The sequence below is a fragment of the Delphinapterus leucas genome, chromosome 18, assembly GCF_059928025.1.
Source record: "Delphinapterus leucas isolate spDelLeu-1000000601 "Yukka" chromosome 18, BTC_Dleu_Yukka2, whole genome shotgun sequence".
NCBI lineage: Eukaryota > Metazoa > Chordata > Mammalia > Artiodactyla > Monodontidae > Delphinapterus > Delphinapterus leucas.
This window is the reverse complement of record NC_143146.1, coordinates 70601928-70616602: the sequence shown is the minus strand read 5'-3', so window position 1 is coordinate 70616602 and position 14675 is coordinate 70601928. Positions and strand designations below refer to the sequence as shown.

Sequence of the window (14675 nt, the reverse complement as noted above, 5' to 3'; positions counted from 1 at the left end):
ATTTAAGGAACAGATTGCATTGATTTAATGCAAATCCTCAAAGAGAAAACAGATGAAGAGGAAACATATCTCAACATGTTTTATGAGACCCACATAACCTTCATACTAAAACCTGACAAGAATTTAACAAGAAAGACAGTTAAAAGGCAAATCATTCATGAACATAGATACAGAAACTTTAAACAAAATGTTAGAAAATTGAATTCAGTGATATATTAAAAAGATGATTCATCATGATCAAGTTGGGATTATTCAAGAACTACAAGATTGGTTTAATATTCAAATGTCATTCAATTCATTTGTATATTAATTATATTAAAGTTGCAAGAAGGAAATATCATCTGATCATTTCAATAGATGCAGAAAAAGCATTAATAAAATTCTACATTCATTCATAAGAGAAACTAATGAAACTAAGAATAAAAAAGAACTTCCTTAGTTTGATAAAGGGTGTCTTTAAAAACAAAAAAAACCCAGTAGTAAACATCACACTAAATTGTGAATATTGAAAGTGTTCTCTGAGACTAGAATGACCAAGGAAGCCCATTTTCATTACTTCTATCAACATTATACTAAAGATCCTAGCCAATGTTTTAGAAGAGAAAAAAATAAGATATCATGAGTGAAAAAGAAGAAATAGTTTATACAGAAACAGACTCACAGACTTAGAGAACGAATTTATGGTTATGGGGGGTGGGAGGGATAGATTGGGAGTTTGGGATTGACGTGTACATACTGCTATATTTAAAATAGATAACCAACAAGGACCTACGGTACAGCACAGGGAACTCTGCTCAATGCTCTGTAATAACCTACATGGGAAAAGAATTTGAAAAAGAATAGATACATGAATATGTATAACTGAATCACCCTGCTGTACACCTGAAACTAACACAACATTGTTAATCAGCTATACTCCAATATAAAATAAAAATTGAAAAAAAAATAGTTTGTAGATCTAAATGTGAAAGCTGAAAAACTGAAGTTTCTAGAAAATAAAACAGAAGGCTATTCTAATCCCTGGGGTTAGGGAAAGATTTATTAAATAGGATGCAAAAATTACTAACCATAAGGGGAGACTAATTAATAACTTCTGTTTGCCAAAAGACACAATTAAGAGTGTAAACAGGCTAGCTGTAGAGTAAAAAAAGATATTTGCAACATAAAGCCAACAGAGTTCTTATCTAGAATATATAAAGGACCTCTACAAATAAATAAGGTAAAGACACTCATAGAAAAATGAGCAAGAGACTTAAACAAGCAATTTACAAAAGAGGTTATCCAGTATGTGCAATGTAAGACATGTATAGAAATATTCAAAGCAGTATTATGAAGTCAAAAGCTGGAAACAACCCAGATGTTCATCAGTAGTAGAATGAATAAATTGTGGAGCAATCATAAATTAGAATACTATACAACAATGAAGACGAATAAATGTTGATGACTTTTAAACATAAGTTGAGTGAAAGAAAGACACAAAATTATATACTCTATAACTCTATTTACACAGAGTTCAAAACAGCTCAAACTAACCAATGGTGGTAGAAATCCAGATAGTGGTTACTTTTGAGGAAGAGAGGCTAGTGATGAAGAGAATACACAAAGCAGGCTTCAGTGGTGCTGGTGATCTGGTTTCTTCTGGTATTCGCACTAGTGTGTTTAGTTAACATAACTCACCATTTACTTGTGAATTATATACTATCTACATTTTATAAAGTTTCTAAAGCACAATAAAAACCTGCTGATTTTCTTTCAAGTTGAACTAAGTTTTTAATGAGATGTTGTTTTTAAGTCCTTTGCAATAGTATCACCAGCTTTTATCTGCTTCTAAGTACTTAAGACCATGGGGAACTAGGTCGATGATATTTGACCATCCAATTAGAATATAGCTCCCCAACTATACTCCAATAAAAATTAATTTTAAAAAATGGTAATTTTGGTACACAATAAAGATTTTTAGTTTAAAAAAAAGGAAAAAAAAAAAGAAAGGAAAAGAATATAGCTCCCATCTGGGCCCATACCCTATAATATAAGAACAAACAAGGCATAATCTTTCCTCCTCCACCTTGTTGCTACTGGCAGGAGAATGGACAACTTCAGGAAGAGGCAGGAAAATGTTACTTTCTGAGGGGATTATAGCCTCCAGACACCAGGCTTGTCCTGGACAAATGTGACCATCCAGTATTTAACAGTAGCTTCAAGAATCATCAGTTAATGATCCCATTAATTCTATCTAGTATGATAATCTTTTCATATGAAAGTCTCTGATCAAAAAGAGCTTATTGATATTGTATTTCTTTTTAAAAGATTGCCAGCTAAGCTGTACACCATATATTTAGTAATCAAGCCTCATAAACATATTCCCTCTGATCATTTTCCTTAAAAGACTTTGCATTCATGAAGGCTATCCTTTTATATATTTAAACTTTTTAAACCAAATACATGTATTTTTCAAAAATATTTTAAATACAAAAAAGAAACATTGCCAATGAAGTCTTTATCACCTTTTCAGAGTTAAAAATCGAGAATGAGTGGAGCCTATATGACAGATTTACACTGAGTCAAATTTAGTTTATACATTTCAGTTTTCAGTTGCAACATTGCATCCTCTTAAAGAGGAATTCCTGGAATAAAAACTAATCAAGATAAATGTTTAGTGTTCGCTTTCCTTTTACACAATTTATATTCGCTAAGCTTGATTTTGTGTCTTTCCCTTGAATAATCTTTCATTGAGCGTGAATGATTGCTTTCCTCCATGTGTTCAGGTTCATCAACTTGGCTGCGAAGTTGTTGTCTTGCTATTGGAACTAAATCCTGACCAAATAAATCTTTTCAATTGGGCAATTGACCGATGCTACACTGGTTCCTACCAACTCGCATCCGGCTGCTTCAAAGCCATAGCAACTGTGTGTGGAAGCAGGTATGAATTCTTTAAGTGGAAGGTACTGGGCACTGGCAAGTGCAATTAAGGTTACTCTTCATCGTACGAATAATTGAGAGCTGACTGTTTTTGCAAATCTTTGAACAGAGTAAATTCTAAGGAAATACAAAATGGCCTCTCTTTCCCCAACAGATAGCCTATTCCCTCTAAGTTTACAGCTACGTTGATTTTTCATTCTACCAGGAGAATGGTTTGTAGTTATAGACTGGAAATTTTTTTTAATTGCCTGGAAATTTATAATGAAGTATTAGAGCAGGATTTGAATAATGGTAAAGATACCTTAAAGGAATTTCTAGAAATGTTTGTGAAAGGTATGAACTGTAAGCACTTCAGCCATTTTGAGACCAAACTAAACTCGGGAAGCAACCTAAAAATGTTAAATTTCTCTTGCCCAAACCTTGAGAAAAGGAAAATGTGTCTCCTGGAATTCCATGGATTGCACTTTTAAAACCGGTGCCCTAGCTATGTAAATCAGTCATTCAGTGGAGTATTTCAGTTCTATAATTTATTGAAAGAAGTTTTTTCATAACTAAGACGAAAGGGTTAATGAAGCCTCCCCATATTGCAAAAGCTATTCCCAAGAAAGAGCTTATCATGTATTAGAAATCCAGAGAAGGCAGCTCAAGTTTATTTTATTTTATTTTTTTAACATCTGTATTGGAGTATAATTGCTTTACAATGGTGTGTTAGTTTCTGCTTTATAACAAAGTGAATCAGCTATACATATACATATATCCCCATATCTCCTCTCTCTTGTGTCTCCCTCTCACCCTCCCTATCCCACCCCTCTAGGTGGTCACAGAGCACCGAGCTGATCTCCCTGTGCTATGTGGCTGCTTCCCACTAGCTACCTGTTTTACATCTGGTAGTGTATATATGTCTATGCCACTCTCTCACTTCGTCCCAGCTTACCCTTCCCACTCCCCGTGTCCTCAAGTCCATTCTCTACATCTGTGTCTTTATTCCTGTCTTGCCCCTAGGTTCTTCAGAACCATTTTTTTTTTTTTAGATTCCATATATATGTGTTAGCATATGGTATTTGTTTTTCTCTTTCTGACTTACTTCACTCTGTATGACAGACTCTAGGTCCATCCACCTCACTACAAATAACTCAATTTCGTTTCTTTTTATGGCCGAGTAATATTCCATTGTATATATGTGCAACATCTCCTTTATCCATTCATCTGTCGATGGACACTTAGGTTGCTTCCATGTCCTGCTATTGTAAGTAGAGCTGCAATGAACATTGTGGTACATGACTCTTTTTGAATTATGGTTTTCTCTGGATATATGCCCAGTAGTGGGATTGCTGGGTCGTATGGTAGTTCTATTTTCAGTTTTTTAAGGAACCTCCATACTGTTCTCCACAGTGGCTGTATCAATTTACATTCCCACCAGCAGTGCAATGAGGGTTCCCTTTTCTCCACACCCTCCCCAGCATTTATTGTTTGTAGACTTTTTGATGATGGCCATTCTGACTGGTGTGAGGTGATACCTCATCTGTAGTTTTGATTTGCATTTCTCTAATGATTAGTGATGTTGAGCATCCTTTCATGTGTTTGTTGGCAATCTCTATATCTTCTTTGGAGAAATGTCTATTTAGGTCTTCTGCCCATTGTTGGACTGGGTTGTTTTTTTATACTGAGCTGCATGAGCTGCTTGTAAATTTTGGAGATTAATCCTTTGTCAGTTGCTTTGTTTGCAAATATTTTCTCCCATTCTGAGGGTTGTCTTTTCATCTTGTTTATGGTTTCCTTTGCTGTGCAAAAGCTTTGAAGTTTCATTAGGTCCCATTTGTTTATTTTTGTTTTTATTTCCATTTCTCTAGGAGGTGGGTCCAAAAGGATCTTGCTGTGATTTATGTCATCAAGTTTATTTTTGAAAGGACTGATATAGGCTGTTGATTGTCCCTTTTAATTAAATATTGCATTTTTAAATAGCTATCTTGAGCTACAGGGTTGAAGGGAATAAATGTAAATTAGTTGTAAATTCCAACCTGTTATGGTTCTAAATGAATAAGAACAGTATTTTAGAAGACATCTACTTTCAATCAACCTAAAATGAACATGCTTTTTAAAGAGGCAAGTTTCTCTTTAATATTTTTCTTTCTTTTATAAAGATAGTAGATAACATTTCATGTCTAAAGCTTTCGTTTTCCATAATCTTAGTAGTAAAATTTTTATTATATATATATGTTAATTTCCATAAAAGTCATATCAGATGAACATAATCTAAACTGTCTGATTTTCCATTGGTTTATTTCTTGATGTTAGCAATACTAAGTAATTTATTTATCCTATTGGATATTACCAAAATAACATTTTTTATAAGAGTCTTTCTCTGGAGTATTGTTTTATTTTCAGGTATTTCAGCATTCTAAAAATAAATTTCTGTTCTTTGATTTTTAAAAATATATTTAGAATCTATGACTTAGACCATAGATTCATTTGACAAAAATGAGAGTAATAAGTTTGCTCTCTTCACTGCCCTTCTCCCAGTGAACTTGGTTTGAACTATCCTAGTCACATTTATTTCATTGCATGGCCCTCTCATAAAATATCACAGTGCATTCCTCTGGATAAATCTAGGTATTTTTTTTAGGGAGCACAAATAAATGTTTTATGACTTTAGCAATATAGTCTCAATTCCAATAATATCTCAGTCACAAAAACATTAGGATATAAAGCCCTCTATATTTAGAGTAGATTTTTTAAGAGAGCATCCTAAAATATTTTGATTTCTTAAACACATATCGCCTATCAGCTTATTTCTCAATGCTCATCTGTTCAGAGGGAAGGTCAGAGGGCCAGGCAATGCCATGGCTGCAACCTCACTTCCAAGGCAGTAGCGAACATGTGACCGCAAATGGTGGTCGTTTCTCACCACAGGGCACGTTCAGAATTTAATGTTTCAGCTGTGGCTTAAATTTGCCCTCTTTTCCCATAAGTTCTCAGCCTGTGTCGTCTGGATAAGCCTCCAGATTTGTTTGCGCAGTCCTCGCACTTCAGTTGTCAGTACTTTTTTCAAAAACAATTCTGGTGTTTTAGACTTTGTTTTCTGCAAGTTTGCTTCTAAAAAACACCTAAATAATTTATGAAATAATCTGTTCCTAAAATATCATACATAAACTGGATCATATTTTAAATTCCTCAAACAAGGTGTCTGTGCAGTAACTCCTGCAACAAGACATACCCTAAAGTGAAGAATTCTTCCTGTAAAGAAAAGAATTACCTCTTCCTTGTCAAATGAGAATGACCATACACTGTATTTATTTTTGTAGGAATATGACAGTTTATAAGCAGACTCGTTTATTAAGGAACCACTTATAACTGACCTTAAAATACCTAAAAGATTTCACATTTTAAAAATGCTCTTGTGGATTAAAATTTTCTACCTTTAGTTTTAGAACTAAACCAGTTTTTACGTAGTTAATATATCAGTCCTTATATTCAAGAGCTGTGATAATGGGAAAAATGGTTCTCTGCATTTTTCTTTTTAGTTTATTTCTCTAAATGACTCTGTGTGTGTGTGTGTACGTGCGTGTGTTGTGAACTTGCTGGTCTCCAGTCAAAACTGTAACTGTAACTATAACTAGGATCTGACTCTGGTGACGTTGAGAGATTTGGAAGTCAGAGTGGAAAGTGAATAGGACCAGGGCAAGTGAGTATAAAAGTAGAAAGTGATGGTAGAACTAATAATATTAGTTTTGAAGCATTTTTCATAAGGTATGTTTCATATTTGATTAAAATCTATTAAATGCAGCTCAGTACTATAATTTAGCACAAAAGAAAATAGCTCACCTGTCAGGCAGCATTAGTTCAAATAACTGTTTGGGTTCTGTATGTGTTCTTATTAATTTTCCCCTCAATTCCAAGTTATATCAGTTTGGAAGAGATAGGGAAATTGAGAAAGAGATTAAATGGCTTTCCAAGGTTATAAATCAAGGTAAATAATATGCTCTATATTAAAAGTATAGACCGCTTCCAATCACTAGCTTAACTCAACAGAATTCTCTTCACATTTAATTAAATACTTAAGAATGCCATTGTTTTTACTCTTACTCTGTAACATACGACTAGAATATAGTTAATAGATGCCTTAGAATTACATGCAAGATCAAAGTTTTAATTTTTAAAGAATTTTGTTGGGTTTATTTTTGGAGGTGGTTTTCGTTGTCATTGTTCTTTGCACGTCTGCCTTGCCTTAACTGTCTATAAATCTTTGCTAATTTAAATCAGGCACTGCAAACTTGAATCCTTAAAAGTAAATGCCCCACATTTCTTAAGGGAATAGCATCCATCTATTGCCAAGGAAGACAAGGGAAGCTTATGATTCATGAATCTCAGTCATACTCCCTAACTGGTGATGTAGAGCCTCATTTGGTTATGCCACTCAGCTGGAGAATTTCAGGAGAGCACAGAGTTTGGGAATTTGGGCTCTGGAAACATACTGTCTTGAGTTTGAATTCTAGCTCTGCCTCTCATTAAGCTGTGTGCTCTTGAACAAGTTACTACAAATGCTTACTCATTTGTGAAATAGGAGTGATGATAAGGTTAGGGTAAGAATTAAATAAAACCAATCTCTTGACCTAAGGTCTAGCACATGGTAAGCACCCTGTAAACACTATTATTATTCAACAGCTATTGGAGGCAAAGAGCTATGATGTAATCATATCAGCTGGTAAAATCTGCTTCTCTTTAGAATAAAATTATTCTGAGCTTCGTCATTTAGTTCTAAGCCAGAGCTAGTGGGTATTTCTCAAATTCTTCAAAATCTCCTCTCTTTCCGATTGAAAAAACAGTTTTATTTCCTGTTTACTTTCTGAACCATATTTACCTTTCATATTTATTTTACCTTTTTTTTTTTTGCGGTGTGTGGGCCTCTCACTGCTGTGGCCTCTCCTGCCGCGGAGCACAGGCTCTGGACGCGCAGGCCCAGCAGCCATGGCCCACGGGCCCAGCCGCTCCGCGGCATGTGGGATCTTCCCAGACGGGGGCACGAACCCGCGCCCCCCACATCTGCAGGCGGACTCCCAACCGCTGCGCCACCAGGGAAGCCCTACCATTTTATTTTTGTTCTGTATGAGCACAGCTGTCTTTATTTCTTTTACCCTTCCGCTGCCTACGTTGAATAATTAAATACTGAAAAATGTGACATTTGGTTTCTAAGCCTATTTTAAACATCTAAGTACAGATGTTTTATTTATGCTCTTGTACTCATTTGAGAGCTTTCTAATTTTTTCCTTCTCTGGGTTTCTTTCATTTTCTGTATCTGTGTTATTTCTTTCAGTGTTGTTCCCCTTAAACTCTGTAGTTCAGTCTTAAGCAGCTAATTGAATTCCCTAATTACTTGGTCAAGTGCATAGCCCTGCATAAGAGGGAGGCTTTGTCTACCCTTCTACTGCCTTTAAATCCCCAGCGATCCGTAGTAGTTTCCAGTGTTTATTTATATTAAAAACATATGTATTAAATCCCAGTGTCAGAGACAGCAATGTAGGTAAGATGTCTCTGCTACTAGGGGGCTCAGAAGAAAGTTACCGTTCTATTTTCACAGTCAGAAAGGTCTGTTTCCAGATACTGCAGTTTGTAAGAATTCCAAATTAGCCTGGCCATGAAATGATCTATTGTGAGGTGTCCAAGAGGCTGATAGCACTGTGGATAAGTGTTTGAATTCTTTGGAGTCATACAAATCCAGGATGGAATCTAGACTCCACTACTTCTCCCTAACCTTTGGCAAGTACTTAACTTCTTTAAGCCTCACAAGCTTGTTGTGAAGATTAAATAACAAATCTAGATGAAGGACTTGGTACAATAACTAGCACAGAGTAAGCACATCATAACATAAGTGTTATCCATTGTTTATCGTCATCCTCACCACCATTATTTGGGGGCTTTGCCCAGTTTCTCACCTAACACATCAACCTCATGCATTTTTGCTCACTTAAAGTTCTAGAAAAGCAATCATTTGGGGGTGCTAATTGGTAAAGCCACTTTGGAGGGCAATATAGCAGTATCTACCAGAATTTTAATGTGCCCTTTGACCCTGCATGACCTCTTCTAGAAATCTGTTCTGAAGAAATTCTTATACATGTGGTGTTTGTGGTATTATCATAGTGAAAAAAATGAAAGTAACCTTTAAATGTCCGTCAACACGTGTCAAAGTTTGGCTTCCCCAGGAAGCAAGACTCTGAGGTGGAGATTTGAGTCCAGGAAATTTATGAGGGAATGCCCTTGAGATCAATATCTGTGGGGAAGTGAGGGAAACAGGACTGGGCAGAGGAAAGAAACCTCAGCCAATCCCACAGGAGTGCTCCTGGGGAGTAGGCATGACGTTGGCCTGGGCAATTCCCAGAGGGCTATTCAGCCAAAGGTATCAGACTGCAGCACTGTAGTGGGAGACTGAGTGCCTCAGTCCTGAAGGGGGATCTAGGTGGCACACCACAGCATCCACTACAAGAGTGGTTATTTATGGTACGTCCATACTATGGAACACAGTCCAGCTACTAGAAAGCCTGAGCCTCACTGTCCAGTGAAAAAGCGAATCCCCAAACAATACATGTAGGTAGTATAATTACATTTATGTTTAAAATTCTGTGTAACGGGGGAGAGGTATTTTCATATATAACCTTTTAAAATGGTGTTCTCTCTGCACCATGCTCCCCCTTCCGTGGCCTTGCTAACAATTACCATGTCTCTTGGCGCTTCAGGGCTTAGTTTACTTGTTTCCTCCTTCAAAAAGCCTCCTCTAACTCCAAGTCTGATGTAGGTGTCCCTTGTCGGGATTCTGTTTCATGCTGTGGATAATCCCACCACAGCTCATCATAGCTAGACTGTATAGTTTGTCTCCCTAACTAAACTGTAAGCCTTCCTTAGGGGAGGGCACTAGCCTTACTAACTTAGTATCATATGTACTTTGCAGTCGTTTCTGATAGATGTTTGGTGTTTAATAAATTTAGATAGATTGAATGAAAATAGTAAGTCAGTGAGCTGTTGAGAAATTTAGACATATTGTCTTCTTCTTTTCCTCTTGTATTTGGTTTTCATTGAAATCTATTTGCAATAGATAGACTTTTGTATTCATTTATCCTGGTGCGACTATATTCAGTTTTAACCCAAAATAGAGCTATTTCTTCACCTGCTAATAAACAGCAAAAGAATGAGGGGGGTGGGGGAATGGCCACATGGGCTTGGGAATGTCTTTAGTAAGTGTGACCGAGGTCAGTGTACCATCTAGAATTTTGAGAGGTAATGATTTATCAAGATTACTAGCCAGGCTGTCTCCTAAACTATGCTGTTTATTATTTTTTTTAGGAACTATCCCTTTGACATAGTGACATTGTTAAACCTCGTTCTATTCAAGGCTTCTGACACCAACAGAGAGATTTATGAAATCTCCATGCAGCTCATGCAGGCACGTATCATTGACTACGTTGAAATTTCCATCCTCGAGCACAGAAAATAGAAATGGTAGTTGATCTACTGGATTGCTATTTATTGATACGTATTTATTTATTTCTGCATATCACCGGTGGATATGATGAGTGAGAAAACAATTACATAATCTTCTGTAAACATAGGAAGCAGCCGATGCTTTACCTTTAATACAATATTAAAATATTCGTTCATTAGTTTTTATTACAAAACTTTATTCAATATAAATACTCCTGAGATAGCAAGCCAATGTTTTTTCATACTGCTTATTACTTTCCTACTACTTCTTTATAGATCCTTGAAGCAAAGCTTTTTGTGTACTCGAAGAAAGTAGCTGAACAAAGGCCTGGAAGTATTCTCTATGGAACACACGGCCCGTTGCCGCCCCTGTACAGTGTGTCACTAGCCCTCTTGTCGTGCGAGCTGGCCAGGATGTACCCCGAGCTCACTCTCCCTCTCTTCTCAGGTACCATGTGATAGTCAGTCATGACATGTGTGATCATTTCTGCTCTAAGTGTTCTTACTTTTTAAATTCTAGTGTAATTTAGAATCAAAATTATTGATGCTAAATTTGTAGCTCAAAATTACTCTGGGCTAAGTTCAGTTACATATAAAAGTAAATTCTAGAATATCTTTAAAACAGTGTATTTATCTAAAATAGTGTAGGTATAAATAAACATAGGACAAATGTGAAGATGCTTAGATGAATCATAATACTTTACATACACTGTGTATGTAAAATTTCCCAAAGAAATTAAATATGGGTGGTATAACTTCTAATACAAATAATTGCTGTAAGTTGTTTTTTGGTGGCGGTGATGATGGTATTTTGTAGCTTGAATGCTACATGTATCAGTTGTTGAGAGTTTGAATCGGGGCACACCTTTACGAGTAATCTTTGTGAATCATGTTTTGGAAAATCCATTTATCTGAAACAGACTTAGTCACATCCTTGCATTGTGCCTGAAACAGTGGAAGGACTCAAGGAAAACCTTTTTGATAAATTAATTTTCTTCTTGGAAAACTAAAATTTATTTTTATTCACTTCAACCAAGATTTGAGTGCCACCTGTATGCCAGGCACTGTGATTGGATCCTAGGAATACAGAGGTGAATTAAACAGCCTCTCCCATCGAAGTTTCATTGCACATTCTCCGTATGAGATGGAAGATCAGGGAGTAATCAGTTACTGGGCCAGGAGTATCAGAAAAGACTTCCCAGAGAAGTTGATGTCTGAGCTGCAGTTTGAAAGAAGAGTAGACATTTGCAAAGCACATGAATAGCTGACATTGCGGTTGGCAAGGAGACGGCATTACAGGCCAAGGAAATGTCATACGCTTTGGCTTAGAGGCATAAAATACAATGATGCATTTGAGAGATTATGTAGTAGTCAGTTTGGCTAATACAACATGCAGGGAAGGGGGAAAGTTTGAGATGGTCACAGACAGGCAGAGAGGCAGAAGTCAATCTTGGAAGGCCTTGTATTGTACCCTAAGGAGTTTGTAGGCCAGTGACCACATACGTGCTCCTTGAAACCCCTCAGAAGCCTGTGAACAGGAAGGGCATCCAAGCGAGCTGCTTGGATTTTGAAAGCCACTCATCAGTTTCAAGCAAGAAGAGAGGGGACGAGATCAGAGTGCATTTTAGAAAGACTACTGCAGTGTGGTGAATGGATTAGAGAACACCCAGTCTAGAGAGAAGAGACCAGTTGAGAAATGATGACAGTAGTCCAAGGAGGAAATGAAGCGGACCTGAACCCGGACAGCCCAGTGAGAGCAGAGGGGAGAGACCAGAGTCAAGAGCTACTGGGCGGAGTGCACAGAAGGGAGTGCCTAGTGCCATATCTGGGAAATGGGTGGTGATAACCCCACCTGGAGAGCCGATTGGGGGAGAAGAGGAGGGTCAGGCCAAGGCAGAGATCATGAGCTCTGTTTGGGCTATTGAGTGTAGGCATCTGTTGGACATCCTGAGTATAGACAGGCCAGGGTCAAGGGAAGGCCAGCGGTAGTGACTCACGGAAGACCAGAGGGGTCCGAACCATGGGAATGAATGAGGTCCTGAATGGAGAGCGTACAGAGTGAAAGAAAGAACCTGGACCCCCAACTTCTAAGGACCAGGCCAAGGAAGGGCGAGGGAGCAGAGAGGGAAGGGAGGCATGTTTATAGAAGGAGAGCACCTAGAAGGTGTGTTTTATGGAGACCTAGAGAAGACAGGACTTAGGGAGACGGATTGGAGCAGTCCACATTCCTATAGATCCCAGGAGATAAGGTCTAAAGATTACCCTATGGATTGCACAATTCATTGGTAACTGTCGGTAGTTTCCATGGAGAAGTAGCGGCAGAAGCCAGATCTCAGGGGCTTGGCTAAAAAGAAGCAGAAAAAGAGAGGATGGGGCTATAGTAGGATGCAGAGTCAGAGGATGAGCGAGACTCGAGCTTGTTTCTTGGCTGAGAGGGAGAAGCCCGTAAAGAGGGAGAGACTGACAATTGGGGAGAGAGAAGATAAACAGTCCAGCAAATTTAATAAGAAAAGAAGCTCATGTAATGAGTTGCAAGTTCAAGCTAAATTTTCTGTCAAGAACTGACCTTTTGGCTATTTTGATTTATGAGGAATAAGTTGTTAAAAATAACATGGAAAAATGAGGTTTTAATAGATTCCTCGCTTTTGTTTATACTGCCTTTACCATTAAAAACCCTGTGGTGAGATTTTTACTGCCTGTAATTTCAAATGACTTAATTCCTTGTACGTAGCCAGGCCAGTTGTTCAGGTCTCTCCCAAAAGCCAGCAAATGTATATGGGATCCCACAGACATTGTCTCACAGTTTATTTAATTTGTTTCTAAAGAGGTGAATGAGGGGTTGTTCGTGTGCCATGGCATTTTTTTTCTCTTTTCCCTTTAAAACATCTCTAAAAATCCAGGCCCTGATCTAGGTGCCTGGGATACCACAGACAGACATCCCCGCCCCCTTGGACCTTATGTCTGACAGACAAGATAAAATAAACATAAATAAGCAAATTATTTATAAATTTTATAAATATAAAGCTATAAATACAAATTTATTTTACATAAATGAGTAATATGATAGAAGGTGCTTATTGCTACGTAGATTTTTATACCGCTATTGAAAGACGACAGGTATTCTTAAAGCAGTTGTACCTCTGATTGGAAAGGTTTATTTCTCTCCAAAGTCCCAATAAAATTTTTGTGTCATAAAAATCCATGGTATCAGTCATCACATTCATGTAAGTTTAGAAATTAAGTAAATTTTGAAATTTTGACCTGTGTGAAATATAACAGCATAACATGTCTGATTATTGTGCACAGAATTAAGTATATTCTTATTCTTCAAAGTAAAAAATTGTCATTTTAATTTCAGGAAAAGGGCCAAATCAATTAAAGCTACTGGGGATGCGGTGGATTATCTCGGTATAATTCCTGGCATCCATGTTGTTCTATTGTGTAGCAGGCATGAGCTCTCGAAATGAGATTACACGCCTCGCTGGATGATAGCAAATGCATCAGGCCAAGCTTTCTAATTTCCCTTAGGATAAAACAGTTTCTTCCATAAATATTAGAAATAGGAGATGACTTAGAACTTGCAGCATATACATAAAGCTGTGCTTTTATTTCTATAGAAAGCTTATTCAGATTGTAAAATTAAATGCTGCTGGCAGTGAAACAATGTAAAAATGCTATCAGAGGAGGTAATGGTGAGATGACCGGGCTGGTCATATAGTTTTACCCTTTTGACTCCTTATTTCATAAAACGAAGCGTGGCATTGAAAGCACACTTGCCACATAGTTGGCAGTTCTCAAGTAGACACCACGGACATGAGTCCACCCACTGGGTTTGTTCTTCCTGGAAGTTTGCATTTCACTTTTTAACAGCTAATGCTTCATGCAAGGCACTTTGTAAAATATAGGCATAGTTGAAAGGTAAGTCATTGTTATAATAATCGTAACTGCTGTTTATTAAGAGCCTACTGGATGACAGGCACTGTGCTGAGTATATTATACACATTATGATGGTATCTCTTAATCCTCACAGTTGCCCAAGGCAGGACCTGATGGGCCCCGTTTTACAGATGAGGAAATTGAGGAACAGAGAGGTTAAAGAACTATCCCAGAGTCTCATGCAGCTAATAGGTTGAGGAAATGGGATCTGGTCACATGTCCTTCTGATTCCCAGTCCCCTGTTTTGTCCACCCTAACGTACCTCTTCCACTAGCAGTCGATCTGAATCCAGGAGGTCTTTCATCCCATCCCACCAAGCCTGTGCTCTCCCCGCTGTGCTCTCACTTTCC

At 37.5% G+C, this 14675-nt stretch overlaps 1 protein-coding gene across 9 annotated transcripts in view; it reads left to right on the top strand.

Moving 5' to 3' along the window:
* Positions 1 to 14675, top strand: part of FRY (FRY microtubule binding protein) — a 426510-nt gene that overhangs the window by 331121 nt on the left and 80714 nt on the right. For all 9 annotated transcript variants that reach the window (XM_089899275.1, XM_089899270.1, XM_089899272.1 and 6 more), the window contains 3 exons: positions 2766 to 2920; positions 10252 to 10351; positions 10666 to 10837. In XM_089899275.1, coding sequence (XP_089755401.1) covers positions 2766 to 2920; positions 10252 to 10351; positions 10666 to 10837 — 427 coding nt within the window. The remainder of the gene's footprint in view (positions 1 to 2765; positions 2921 to 10251; positions 10352 to 10665; positions 10838 to 14675) is intronic.